The 13,321-nt window shown below is 48.8% G+C and overlaps 1 protein-coding gene across 5 annotated transcripts; it reads left to right on the plus strand.

The window, feature by feature from the left end:
- Positions 1–376: 376 nt before the first annotated feature.
- On the plus strand, positions 377–12,725 carry LOC121338439 (carnosine N-methyltransferase 2-like). 5 transcript variants are annotated; one of them, XM_041409428.1, is made up of 9 exons: positions 377–424; positions 2,254–2,445; positions 4,477–4,538; positions 5,831–5,969; positions 7,541–7,593; positions 10,603–10,710; positions 10,818–10,948; positions 11,256–11,349; positions 12,356–12,725. In XM_041409428.1, the coding sequence occupies exons 2-9, from the start codon at positions 2,420–2,422 to the stop codon at positions 12,709–12,711; spliced, it is 969 nt and encodes a 322-aa protein (XP_041265362.1). In that variant the 5' UTR covers positions 377–424; positions 2,254–2,419; the 3' UTR covers positions 12,712–12,725. The 5 variants fall into 5 exon arrangements, with proteins under 5 accessions (XP_041265362.1, XP_041265327.1, XP_041265335.1 ...); XM_041409393.1 differs by lacking the exon at positions 377–424 and adding an exon at positions 2,083–2,130; XM_041409410.1 differs by lacking the exons at positions 377–424; positions 2,254–2,445 and adding an exon at positions 4,764–4,888.
- The last annotated feature ends 596 nt before the right edge of the window (positions 12,726–13,321 follow it).

Consider the following 13,321-nt stretch of genomic DNA (forward strand, 5'->3'; position numbering starts at 1 on the left):
AACAGCAGCCTCAGACAGGCTTGTCCCGGGGAGAGTGGATGACCTATTTCTGCAGGATCAGCCCAAAACTGATCTCCAGAGCTGCAGAGTGTGGGAGGAAACACAGTGGCTTTGTTTTCCTCTCCTTGCAGCCCAGCTCTGCCTTCAGCCACTGACCAAAAATCAGCTTTTTCAGCTCGCACGGAAAACAGAGCTGAGAGCGGATTTAGTCACGAGCTGGGCAGAGCTGGACTGGCAGAGGGCACATCCTGCAGCAGCTGCCCACAATGTCCCGTTGTTGTGGGCAGAACAAAGGCTGCTCTTGGAGCCTAATGCCAGCTCGGGGCGGCACAGGGACACGGGGAGGGGGAGCAGCGCCCCGCGGGTGTACAAGGAGGCTCCCGAGGGTTGGCAGCTCCAGGCTGCGGGACGTTTCTCTGGGGAGGTACGGCTTCCTGAGGGACCTGGCTTGGGCATGGGGGGCTCAGGGGAGGTGTTGGGTGTCATAGTGACACTGGGACAAGGCAGAGGTGGTTGCAGGGGCAGCGCTTGGGGCTCGGCTGGGAGGCTCCAGGTGCATCCAGGTGCATCCACTGGTGCACGGTTGGTGTCTGGGGGATGGAATCTCTGGTGGGACTTATGGCTGTGTTCGAGTGTCCCAGGACAAGGGAAGAGATGAGAATCTCGACTCCATGTTTCAGAAGGCTGATTTATTATATTATGATATTAGATCATATTAAAATGCTACACTAAAAAGAATAGAGAGAAAGGATCCTTCAGAAGGCGGGAAAGGGGAAGGAAAGGAAAGGAAAGGAAAGGAAAGGAAAGGAAAGGAAAGGAAAGGAAAGGAAAGGAAAGGAAAGGAAAGGATAAAGGATAAAATCTTGTGACTGCCCACAGCCTCGACACAGGTGGCTGTCATTGCTCATCAAGTAAAAACAATTTCACATGCTGGGTAAACAACTGTCCAAATCACATTCCAAAGAAGCAAAACATGGAGAAGCTGAAGCTTCCCAGCTTCTCAGGAGAAAAGATCCTGGCAAAAGGATCTTTCATAAAATATGTCTGTGACAGGGACTGATGAGGGATTGAATGAACTGATGTAAGATCACTGCCCAGGTGGTCACACCAGGAGCCAAAGGTGCACTTTAGACCTAGCCAAGAGGTTCTGGTCTTTCCTCATCTGGAATATACTGAATATTTTGTTGAAGAGTAGCAGTGCGGTTGTTTCTGGGTTAATGTGCTGCTGTGGACCCTGCCTTGAGGTGGATAACTTAAATCCATCTGGAAGCTAAATCTAGTGCAAACCAAGACAGGTCACTTGATGGTGAAGCATCTCCATCTGAGGTCCCTGATCCGAGGGATCTGTGTGGGCCAGGAAGTTTTCTGGGCATCTCAGCAAGGACAGAGGTTGTATCTGCTCAATCTATTCTACCAGAGGAGAACAGATTCTGGGAATTCTGGGAATTCAGGGAATGGGAGTGATGAGGATCCCAATGCTGCTTTTCCCACCAGTGTGCCTCACTTGGAAATATAAAGTCTTTAAATCTTTTATTTTTTACATTCATGTCATTACATTTTAGGCAAAAGGAGCACCAGCCCTGTGGGAGAGGGTAGGGGAAAAATCCAGAGGCAAGTGCAGGGAGCACCCAGGATTTTCTGTATTTCAAACAGTGACCACTGCACCTTCGTGGGGACCTCCAGCCACCTCTGTCGTGGATAGATGTCCCCAAAAATGTTTCCTTGCTTTCTGATCCCTGCGGTTTAGCAAGCAGAGTGTGAGCAGGCTGGGCTCCTGCCCCCATCCTGGCTGCCTGTCCCCCGTGCCTTGCCTGGGGCAGGACAGGGGGTGCCAGGCTGCCGGGGCTGCTCGCTAGAGGTTCTCCCTGAGTCACAGACGGAAAAATGGCTTGCTCAGCTCTCCGGGCAGCCAGCGAGCTCATCTGATCCCTGGGGAAGGCAGGGATCTCCCAGCGCATCCCCCATCCCCCAGGCAAGGATGCAGGAGAGCGTTCCCTCCCGCCCCGGGCGGCGAGCGGGAAGGAGAGCAGGCTCAGACACATCAAAAACTGGACAGGAACAGCCCCGCTCGGCCCGGCTCACACCCCTCGGCCACTGCCGCTCGGGCTCCGAGGGCTCGCAAGTGCCAAGGTGTCCCTGTGTGCTCTGCCCCGCTCCCTGAGGACACGGAGCTGCGAACGCCCGGCCCCGCTCCTGCCCCGGGGCTCGGGTTTCCCCCTGTCCCTGCCCCGGTGACGCTGCCTGTCCCCACAGGTCCGGCAGAGCCGAGCCGAGCCGTGCGGGGCCAGCCGGACATGCTGACCTGGCCCGGCTGAGGCAGCCCCAGCCCCGCTGCCGGGAATCGCAGCGTGTCCCGGGCTGGAAGCGAGCCGCGAGGAGCATCAGCCCAGCCCGAGCCCCGGCACGGCGCCCACCCGGCATGGAGCCCGCTCCCGAGGGGAAGAGGTACGCGGGCTTGGGCAGGCAGGGATGGTGTTCCCGCCTGCCGTCTGCGCCACGGATGGGTGTGTGCGAGGTGGGAGGAGCAGCAGATGTGCCCGTGTCCTGGGAAGGATGGGGGATAAGGGGGAGATATTTAGCCCCTCCACAGCCTAAGTTTAGCAGTAATGAAGTTTATGAGTTATTCTTGCAATTTGTCTTCCTAGAGAAAACTGTCTCAACTAAAGAGGCTGCATCACCTAAAGTAATAATGTGACTTCCCTGCAGCTGCTGTCCATGTTGCACCCAGCTCTGTTCATGGAGGGAAGAGGTTTAACCTTGCAAGCTCAGTCTTAGCTGGGAGCTGTGGCAGGACCAGCTGCCCATGGGCATCCTGCTCCCTGGCAGTCCCTGCCTCGGTCCTGCTGTTGGGTGTTGGAGTCCTGGCGTGGGGCAGGACCAGCCCAAAATGTTATTTACAAATTTTAAGATCTGGTATGGATATTAACCAGATTTTAGAGGAAGTTCATTTGTTCCTGTTTCACCTTCCCAGCAAGAAGTGTTAATCAGTCTCAGAATCTAACCCCTGCCAGGAGAAATGGCAAAAGTGTCAGTGGAAGAGATCTTGGCATCATCTGTGCTGGTGAATACTTGTGCTGAAGTCTGTCCAGGTCTCCTGGCAGGTCTCCTGGCATGGCTGGAAACACTTGACCTGTCAGAAATGGAATTCATGTCCAAAGCTGTTCCTCCCTGCACAGGAAAAGCCATGCTACCCTTCGGCATTTTAGTGGGAGATTTACTCTGAAAAGCACCTTGCTGGGTTCACCCAGCTGAGGGGACAAAATAACCCTCTGGGGGTTTTGATGGGCAGAGATGGAAGGGGTTGAGTGGAAATTGGAGGGAGTGGCCTGCAGCCGAGCTAAGCTGGAGATGATGGAGGTGGGCTGGTTCTGGCTTCTTCCTGATGAGCTTCTGAGAGGTCTTTCCAGGGGAGAGGTGAGGTCAAGGTGGTGGAAGAGAGACCTTTGACATATCCCATGGACATGAGTTACATGACTTTGGCACTGAACTCAGATGAAACCAGCTGCTCTTGCAGGACTCTGGAAGTGCCCCAGTGTCTCAGACTTCTGGGACCTCTCAGTATTTTCTTGCCTTCCTTGACCAAAGCAGTGCAGTATTTGCATGTGGCCACTTCCTTGCCAAGTGGCCAACATGGTCCTTACATATTTGTATCTCAAAGCCCCACTACAAACTCCCTTCTTTCCTTTTCCACCTCCTGCCCTGTTTTTTTCTTCACTTGGGATTTTTTTCCTTGGCAGAGGAGACTGTTGGGCTGGGATCTGCTATCTCAGACTGCTTGCCCTGAGGCATTTTCTAACAGCAAAGCCTTGGTGTGTCTAAACACATTATACAGGATATCACCCCTAAGACTTGCTGTGCATCTCGATACTGAAATGTGGTTACCCAGGAGTGACTCTTCCCTTTGCACAGACAGCCTCATCCCAAACCTGTCTTTGCAGAAGTGAGGTCCTTGCATCCCTTCCTTTTTTCCTCACCCCTGTTTTATGTACGAGGCACATTGTCAAAGGAAAATGAAGAAAGGGAAATGTCATTCTGATGCCTTCAGCTGCAATGACTGGTTAATGGTTCTGCAGGGGTATGAAAACTTCCACAGCACATCTCAGACAAACACTGGAGCAGTGGCCAGTAGTGGCTGCCCCATCCCTGGAAGTGTCCAAGGCCAGCTTGGACAGGGTTTGGAGCAGCCTGGGATAGTGGAAAGTGTTCCTGCTGTGGCAGGTGATTGGAATGAGATGAGCTTTGAGGTCCCTTCCAACCAAACTCTTTTATTGACTCTAGGATTCTAGGATTCTCTGGCTATGATCAGCTACAAAGAAGTTTTGGCTTTCTCTAGTAAAAAAGAACAAAATAAATTATGAATTATCAGGAGAGGAAAGTTTGTCCTGGAGCATTTTCCCTTTGTTCTGCATTTTCAGTGCAGTTTCAAAAAAGCATACAGGTTCTTCAAATAACTGAAGTGCTATACTTTCCTTACAGGAATAGTTTCCCCAGCATGAACTTTGAAGCAGAGATTCTGACAACACCACACGATAATTCAGGTATTTGGGAGAAAAAAAAAAAAGAAAAAAAGAAATTAAAGTAAAATGTCCACTCAGGTTGCTATCACTACAAACATGTTTTAATTCTTTTGGAGTCAGAGATTGTTTAAAAAAAAAAAAAAAAAGCAGGATGGTAAAATGACTGCAATTCAGGTGATTTCAGGTTTATGTTAGGGGAGCGTTCACAGTGTTGAGGATAGATATTGATGTGTTTCCCTCCAATAGGGCTGCACCAGGAACACAGCTGCTGAGGACATGTGCTTTTGGAAACAGCAGAGGCATTCAATTTGAGATTGCAGTGTCCTGGATGAGACATACATGGTTCTCTTATTAGTGGTGACTAAAATCAGGTGATAAAAATGCAACTCCTTGAAAGGCAAAAATGAGGATGAAGCTATTCTGCCAAGTCCTGTCCTTCACCCTCATTTCATTTAAGAGGAATAGCTGGTTTTTTTCCCCACTGAATGATGCCTTCCAGCATTGATCTGAGACAGATCCAGCACAGCAGGGCATCTTTTCTTAGTCCTGCCATTGCTCCTCAGCCCTGAGCAGCTGGCCAGAGCCTGTGCCCTGGCAGCTGCCCTGTCTTTAGGATGGGACAGCAGGAAAAGGAGACTTTGCAATAATTGCTTGGAACCCCTTGAGTATCCCTGGGTTTTGGCTCAGAGAGAGAGATCTTGGTGTCAGTCAACCCATTTGAACAGGAGCCCAGTGAAATGTTTTGCCATCAGTTGCTCTCCTGGCCACAAGCTGCAGGTCCCAGCAGGGAATTCCCCTTCGTGGCAGCCCATTTCAGCCCCCTGCTGTCCAGAGTCACAAGTGAGATGCACAGGGTGGACTATTTTTGCTTCAGCTGCAGGTGGCAGTGTTTGTGTTGCATCATCCCTCCTGGGAAGTGTGCCAGGATCTGCCCCCCATCAGTCACACTGTCCAGCACGGGCACCAGGGATGGCCTCAGGTTTGGACCCACCCTGTGACTCCCTTCACCTTTTTTTAGTCTTCCAGAAAACCTTTCCAATTCCATCCCTTGCAAACAGAGCTCCCCACATCTGGCCAAACATTTCGGAGACATTTTCCTCAGGCTGTCCTGTAATGAAGAGTCACTTAGCAAACATGCTGATGTCAAAGGGTGCCCAAGAATAATTTTTGTAACCCTGAGTGTGAACAGGTTGGAAAGTGCATCCTCTGCATCGTTGTCCCAAATCCCTGGTTCCTGTTTGGTTAGGTTGGGTTTCTCCCATGAGGTAAGTGCCTCAAAGCCTCTAACATGCAACCCTTGTTTGTTTCCCAAGAGCTCTACATGATCCCTTCCATGAGGAGCCTCACGGCTGAGGAGTATGTGGAGGCCTTTAAGTCATTCTTGGAGCACTCAACAGAGCACCAGTGCATGGATGAGTTCAACAAGGAACAAATGCCCACCATCGTGGCTGGGTAAGGAGCACGTCCCCCGAGGTGGGAAAGCCATCTGTCATCCTGGGAGTCAGCAAAAACTTCTAAGGATTTTTTTGGGGCAGGAATGAACTTTAAATGCTTTTCAGTTTTAAGTCAAGCCCTACAAGTGGTCTTTAGGATATTCTGTTTAATGACTCCAGAGTACGTGCTGTTTCAATTAATACACTGTGCTGCCTCAGCTTATGTTAAGGAAAGACTCAAGATCTCATTCTCATGTCCATCTCTTTGCATTAGCTGCTTTTCCCAGGATTAAAGTTGGGGTTTTTTTTTTTTTTTTTTTTTTTTTTTTTTTTTTTTTTTTTTAAAAAAAAGTTCTTTTTTTTTTTTTTTTTTTTTTTTTTTTTTTTTTTTTACTGAAAGAAAGCTCTCTTGTGCTCTCTCCCTGCTTTTGGGACTTCATCACATCCATCCAAAAACACATCTCTAATTCCCTCCTAGTGGCTAATTTGTGGTTTTCCAGTCCCCTAAGACCTTCTTATTCCTATCCTAAGTCGATTTGCATTGCTTAAGTACCAAAAGACAATCAGTTTTTTAAAGTATTGATTTAATATCTTAAGGCTGGGTAACTGCAGACAGCTTCAGAACAGCCTAGATCCAAAGCACAAGAAAGTCCTTTCAAATCTGGGTAATTTTTGGACATTATAGTAACTGTATTTTTCCCATTGAGAAAAAAAGGTTAAGCAGGCAAATTTTTATTCTACAGATCAGATATATACAAAACATAATATTAACTTATTAGTTATAATAATAATAGTAGAAATAATAGATATAGAATTATAATCAAATATTATGTTAAGACATTTTAATTGTTAATTTAAATAATGGACAAAATTGTGGCTTTCCATGATGCTGATTTTGGGTTTGTCAAAGGGTCTTGACCCTCATTAGGGCTAAGGCCCCTGGACTTGCTCACACCCTTCAGGACGTGCTACTCATCCATCTCCTGTGGAATCATTACTGTGGTGCCTCTTGAGTGCTTGGGTATTCTGCTAGGAAGCATGTGACTGGAGTAATTTAATAAGCAATTTTTCTAAGGTAAAAAAATTATTGACAATTCAGACCCTCCTCCCAATTTCAATTACAAGATTAATGTTCATAAGAGATGATTTCCAGTCACCTGGATAGCCTCATGGTTTTGTTTTTTCTGGGTATTTATATCCAATATTCCCTCCTGAGGCTGCTGAGGTTTTTCTCAGCTCACCTTGTCCCTGCTTCCCCAGCAGTGCCATCCCAGTCAGGGACACCCCCTTTTCCCTGGGCTTCCCAGAGGCTTTTTTTGCCAGCCACAGCCTGAAGAAATCTCCTTGGCAAAGGGTGAGAAACTCTGCACCATGGTGCCTACTGTACTTTGAAATATGAGCTGGCTGAGCCATTGGTTATCACCAGGCTCAAAAGGGGTGACCAAATTTCTGTCCCAATTCATGTGCATAACATGAAAATATCCAGGCTGAGGTGTCATCCAAGGTGTAAGAATGAAAGCATGAAGGGATGTGACACAGCGTGGGTAAGTAATTTTATTTATATGTGTATATGTGTATTTATCCTTTCAGTCTGGGTGCTGGAAAATCGACCCTCAGCGTTCTGGGAGTTGGGAGTGGCACAGGTGAGGAGTGTGGGGATGGGGCATGGGGGGAAGGAGATACAGGAAAATTGAGCACTGGGGATACTCAGACATTAATGGCAGCATTTCCCACTGAAGCACAGAAGGGCAGAAGGAAGAGTGGAGCTGGGATAAGAGGAGTGCTCCTTCCATTCCTTCCCTCTCCATCTCCCTTCTGAAAGACTGCTGCTCAGATCTTTCTGGGCAGTGAGAAATGTGTGATTTTAGCTTAGTTTCTGCCTCTTGGTGACTCTCACTTTATTTGCCTCAAAGCAAGGACTCCTCCTTCTGCTTAGGTACAAGCGCATCTTCAAACCTTGTTGGAGAGAATTAGAGACATGGGAGAGGTTCTTTCCACCCAAAATCCTACCTTAGACTATCTCCCCTGAAGGGATGTCTCCTTTTGCTTTGCTTTTAGGGATCCCAGAGGCCAAGGCTGGGCAGTGCCCTGCTCTCAGTAGTGCAAAACCACCTGGCCACAACCATTAGCTGTTGCAAAGCTGCATCAGCTTTTTCAAGACGTGTTTCTTTGTTACTGCTTTGTTTTTACCCAGTGATAAGTAGGGTTTAACTGCAAATGATATTTTTCCCCAGAGAGAAACCCATCCTTTGGAAAAATAGCTTTAAAGTTGTTCTAAATGCATTTGTGTTTAAAAAAAGCCAAAACAACAAAACAAAAAAAGTGGTGAACAGCCAACTTTGCTCCTAGGGAAACTGGGAGAAAATAAACAGTAGAGAAAAGAAGCGGTGGTTTGATTTGTCAGAGTTTACTTCTGCTTTGAACAGTATTTTCAGCTGAATTTTAAGTGCTAATACTTTCAAGTGAAAGCATTTTTCTCACTTTTTTTTGGTTTTGTTTTCCTGAGTAAGAGAAAATTAGCATTTGATTGTTTTCCCCAAGTGGGAATATGTTGGAGCATATGAGAAACCAAGCAGGAAGAAATGATTCAGTTCTCAATTACCCTCTATTTTCATTAAGTAATATAAAACAGAAATTCTGACTCCACAAAAGCACAAGGGGGAAATGAACTTTTAGCATCGTCCTTAATTTTCCTTATGTCCTCTTCAGAGGAGGTTTTAATGGAAAAATAAACCCTCTCAAATTTCCTGTGCTTCCTGGGTGAGTGCCCCTCACAGATGCCAGGACAGGGGTCCAGACCTGGACCCCCCACCTCCAGCTTGCTCATGTCTGCAAGAGCTGGGGCTGGGCAGGGAGTGAGCTGGGATGGCACAGAGTAAAAGGTTATATCTGATCCCTGACCTTTTCAGAGGTGGACTCTGGTTTCACAGAGCCCCCAGAATTAGTTTAGTTGATGAAAATATTAGCGGGGATTAGTGGCCGAATCACATCCTGAAAGCTTCTGTTGTGTTCCAAATCACGTTTTATCACTCACCCCACGTTTGCTCACGGCTAGATGAACTCTGAGCTGGAACTTTCCAGTTGCAGAGAGGTTCCAGTCCTGTCCCAGCCTTGCTGTGGGCAGTGCTGGAGGGTTGCTGCTGGCAGGGAAAGCTGCAGCAGAGAAATTCCTGCCCTAGAGTGCTGTTATTTTACTGCTTGTTTTTACAGACAGCCTGGTTGAAGATGTTATTACCTGCTCTTGCAAACACTGCATTAAGGAATTTTACAGAGGTGGAGTGAAAAAAACTCCAAACTTCAGCAGCTTTTAAGACATCCACCTGCTGTTAATGTAACATTTGCCTCCATCAGTGCCTCCAGGGCATGGGGCAATGATGCTCTGCCTCTGGCCCCGCCCCAAGCCTGCAGGCAGCTCTAAGGGCACTTACACACTGGCATCTAGGACTGTCACAAATGATCCAGTTGCTTGCTATTGGGATCTGCCTTCCTGTCAGCAGTGTTGGTCCCTGTACCTTCAATGGATGCAGCCTCAGCCTCCTCCCTTGAGCTTTTGGCCAGCCCTGCCCTGCTGCCACTGCATTCCTCACGGGCCTGGGGTATTTTTAATCCAATTTCAAAGGACTCCTCCTTCCTCGGATGTCCCAGTAGTGCTGGCATGGCTGATATTTCCTTCCTTGAATTCTATGTACTGCAGCACCTGCCAAGGATGACAGCTCTTCCCGTGGCTGGTACATCAGCTAAAAGAGCAGGGAGGATGCAGGATCTCCTGTCAAGACCTCTCTGTGTGACATTTGCAAGGCCAGGGCTATTTTTAGGCCCCACCATCAGATACAGAGGATTCTTGCAGAGGTCTCATCAAGGTGGTCACATCTGCTGTTTATTTACATGGTTTGAAGAGATCCAGGGGCACTCATACACTTGGCATTTCTGGGAAGTAAGCACCATGTCCTGTATCACTTCAGAAGAGGCTGGAAATTTCCTAGAACAGGAGGACAGACTACTGCTTGCTCCTCCAGAGCTCACAGAGCAGCACAGGAGCACCAACAGCTAAATTTGCAGGGCACTTCCACACAAATATGTGAGTCTCTACCTGTATTTCCAAGATAACCATCAGTTAATTGGTGCCCTGGGCTGAGACCATGTGGAGAATCCCCAAAGAGGGAGGATCCAGGATACTGCATGTCAGTGGGTCTTTTCTCTTGTGCTGCAGTTCCCAGGTGCTGGGGCTGTGTCACAGCAGCCACTGTGTCCCAGTGGCAGCCCCAAAGCTGTGGGCCACCCCATGCAGCTGTGTCAGCTGCCTCCTTGCACCCATTCAAACTTTGTGGGGTTGTTGAAACCTGTTTCATGGTTATTTTTGTAAACAGTGAGCTGTGATTCTTGTGGCCTGTCTGTCCCACAACCCAGGGTATTGCCATTAGCAGGTTTCTGTGCTGCTGCTTGTCTCTGCCTTGTTCTCAGGCTCCTCTGTACCCCTCTGTCAGCCTGAGCAGTACAGTAGCATGGCAGGAGTGTCAGCAGGCTGTGCCACCACATGAGCCACAAGGCAGAACATGGCTCACTCCTGCTGGGGGATTTCCTGCTGCTGCACTGGCATCCTTCCATTGCATTTACCTGCTTTCTAAAGTAGTGAATTTGTGTTTATTGAATAGGTGAGCAGGATTTGAAAATGATCAGGATACTGCAGGCTGTGCACCCAGGGGTCTTTATTGACAATGAGATTGTGGAGCCCAACCCACAGCACGTGGCAGCTTACAAAGGTAAGGCTACACCTGCTGCCTGGGTTATAGCAAGGACCAGCCATCTGAATGATGAGTTTTTCTGCTGTTTTATGAAATTCAGGGTTTTCTTCTACTTTTTGAAACAGAGCTGGTGAATCAAGCCCCAGACCTGCAGAATGTTTCTTTTATTTGGCACCAGCTCACTTCCTTGGAGTATGAACAGCAGGTGAAGGAGAGAGGCACACATAAGAAATTTGACTTCATCCATATGATCCAGGTAATGGCCATTTCTTTAACACAGGACTATTGGATTTAACTACCCCCTTCAGTTCTGCTCTATGCTTGGATTTATGACCAGAGCTGAGCACTGCTCTCCCACAGCAATTCTTCAGAAGCTCTACAAACACCAAAGGTGGCAATGCTCAGTGCTGTGAGGTGTCCCTAAATGGGCATGTGGAATCAGGAAAGGCTGGCAAGCATCTGGAACAGAATTTAAAACACCTCTAAAAGAAAGGGTTTAAGCCTTTGGAGGGTCATTGCACTGTGGAGGAAGAATAATGGCTGTGTGTCACTGTCTCTTGTAGATGCTGTATCGTGTGGAGGATATTCCCAGTACTATAAAGTTTTTCCACAGCTGCCTCGACCATCATGGTAAACTCCTGATCATAATTTTATCAGGTAAGGGAGACCTTGTACTTTTTGGGGTTTTTTTCTCCATTGCTTGAGTTTTGAAGAGCTTTGAAGTTTGAGAGCCACAAATATTTATCTAGTGATGTCAGTGGTGCTTATTCTATAGTAAATAACTAAAAAAATTGCTGGATTTCATATGGAGAATGCAATTTTGGGCTTAGCCTTGGGCCCCAGTGTCTGATGGGGTCACTTAGGCACAGCCTTTGTGCTCTTGCTTCTCTGCTTGTAGAATTGATGTAGTAGAGAGAAGTGTGGCTGTCCATGAACGAGGGTCCATCCTTCCTCATGGTGAAATCAGCACTGTAAAAACACACCCTGAGCTCTGGGTGGACTCATCCTCAGGGCTCTTTGTACAGCAATGACCCACAGCCCAGAAGGACAGCAAATGCTGCTGAGAGCTGCAGACTTTATGGCAGGACAGGAGAAAAGAAGAACAACATGATGGCACTTCTTAAAAGAATTGAGTGTTTCATCCCTTGGTGCCATTCATGAATCCCCAGCTCACGGTGTGGTGGAAAAAGCACAAATTCCCATGTTCCCCATAAAAACTGCCTCTCACATTGCCTGTAGGCTGTTTCCTTGCTGTCTGAGGCTGCTTTTTGAGGCATGTCTTACTCAATGAGCATTAATAACTGAGGTTTGATGTGATAACATCTGCACTGCTTTGGCCACGGCACAGTAAAGAGGCAGCATGGGATGTTCAGGCTCAGCACATCGGCACCTCTGTGTGACCCTTCCTCCAGAGCAAATTCAGTGCTGGAGCCATCTCCTAGGAGTTTTGTTTCAGCAGGGCAGTTTTGGAGGGAGGGCTGAGGGAAACCAGGGTTTTATGAGGCGCAGATATTTATAAGTATTCTCGAGGAGGGGGAAAGCTCTCCTCCTGCCCTGTCAAGGCTGGGCCAGCAGCGAGGGAGCTTTCCAGCTCATTTCATAGTTGATTAGCTGGTGTTTGACTGCCTTGGCTTTCCCATAATCTTCCCTGGTGGCCCTGCAGACACCAGCGGCTGGGCCAGCCTGTGGAGGAAGCACAGGGACTGCCTGCCCGCCACCGACAGCGGCCACTACATCACCTGCAGCGGCATCACGGAGGTGCTGCAGAGGCTGGGGGTGCAGCACCGCGTCTACGAGCTGCCGTCGGGCTGGGACATCACCGAGTGCTTCACCGAGGGCGACGCGGTGGGCGGCCGCATGCTGGATTTCCTGACGGGCACCAAGAACTTCCTGGGCACGGCCCCGGCGGCGCTGCGGCGGCGGCTGCGGGAGGCCCTGTGCCAGCCCGAGTGCAGCAGCACCAGGGACGGCAGGGTCATCTTCAGCAACAACCTCAGCATGATCGTCGTGGACTCCTAGAGCCCGCAACCCACCTGGGCTTGTTTTTAACACCGTGTGGCCTGCCTGTGCTTTCGCTGGGACTTGCCCTGCTCTGTGGGGCGGCGGCACGTTTGCACAGCCACGGAGGGGCCTGCGCGGCCTTGGTAGCCCCTGGGCCGGCCCGGTACAGACCTGCTGCTCCACTGTGCCCGCGATGCCTTCTGTGCCAGCCGGGTCGCCAGAAACTGGTTCCGTGTGAAGGCTGGCCTAGAACAGAGACTAGACAGAGCTAAAGAATGAAGTAGGGATTTATTAGGAGGCCTCAATGGATCCACCTTGGGCAGTACAAGAGCCCAGCCAGGGCTGCACCCAAGATGAACCAAAATGGTCCTAAAATGCACGACCGCTCACAGGGTCTGTCACTGTGATCAGCTCTGCTCCATGTGCATATTGCAGTTCATTGTCCAATTCCAGCTTTAGCCCATGAAGTCCCATCCTTCTTGTTTTTCTCTCTTCAGCCCATGTTGTTTGTGCTCTTGGGCCTGAGATTTGGATCATTTGTCCTTGGTCCCCAGCTAGAGAAGGAATTGTTTTGTCTGCCTCTCTCTGTGATGAGAGCTCACCATCCTCTAATCTGAAGCTCAAAAGT

Source organism: Onychostruthus taczanowskii, unplaced genomic scaffold (assembly GCF_017590055.1).
Source record: "Onychostruthus taczanowskii isolate IOZ18803 unplaced genomic scaffold, ASM1759005v1 scaffold10, whole genome shotgun sequence".
NCBI classification, from domain to species: Eukaryota; Metazoa; Chordata; class Aves; order Passeriformes; family Passeridae; genus Onychostruthus; species Onychostruthus taczanowskii.

What these genes read in the sequence shown, in the direction of transcription:
- LOC121338439 (XM_041409428.1), top strand. Translation starts at nt 2,420, where the DNA reads ATGGAGCCCGCTCCCGAGGGGAAGAG. An exon ending in GGGAGTTGGGAGTGGCACAG is followed by an intron (nt 7,594 to 10,602) that starts GTGAGGAGTGTG and finishes TTTATTGAATAG; the next exon opens with GTGAGCAGGATTTGAAAATG. An exon ending in ACTTCATCCATATGATCCAG is followed by an intron (nt 10,949 to 11,255) that starts GTAATGGCCATT and finishes TGTCTCTTGTAG; the next exon opens with ATGCTGTATCGTGTGGAGGA.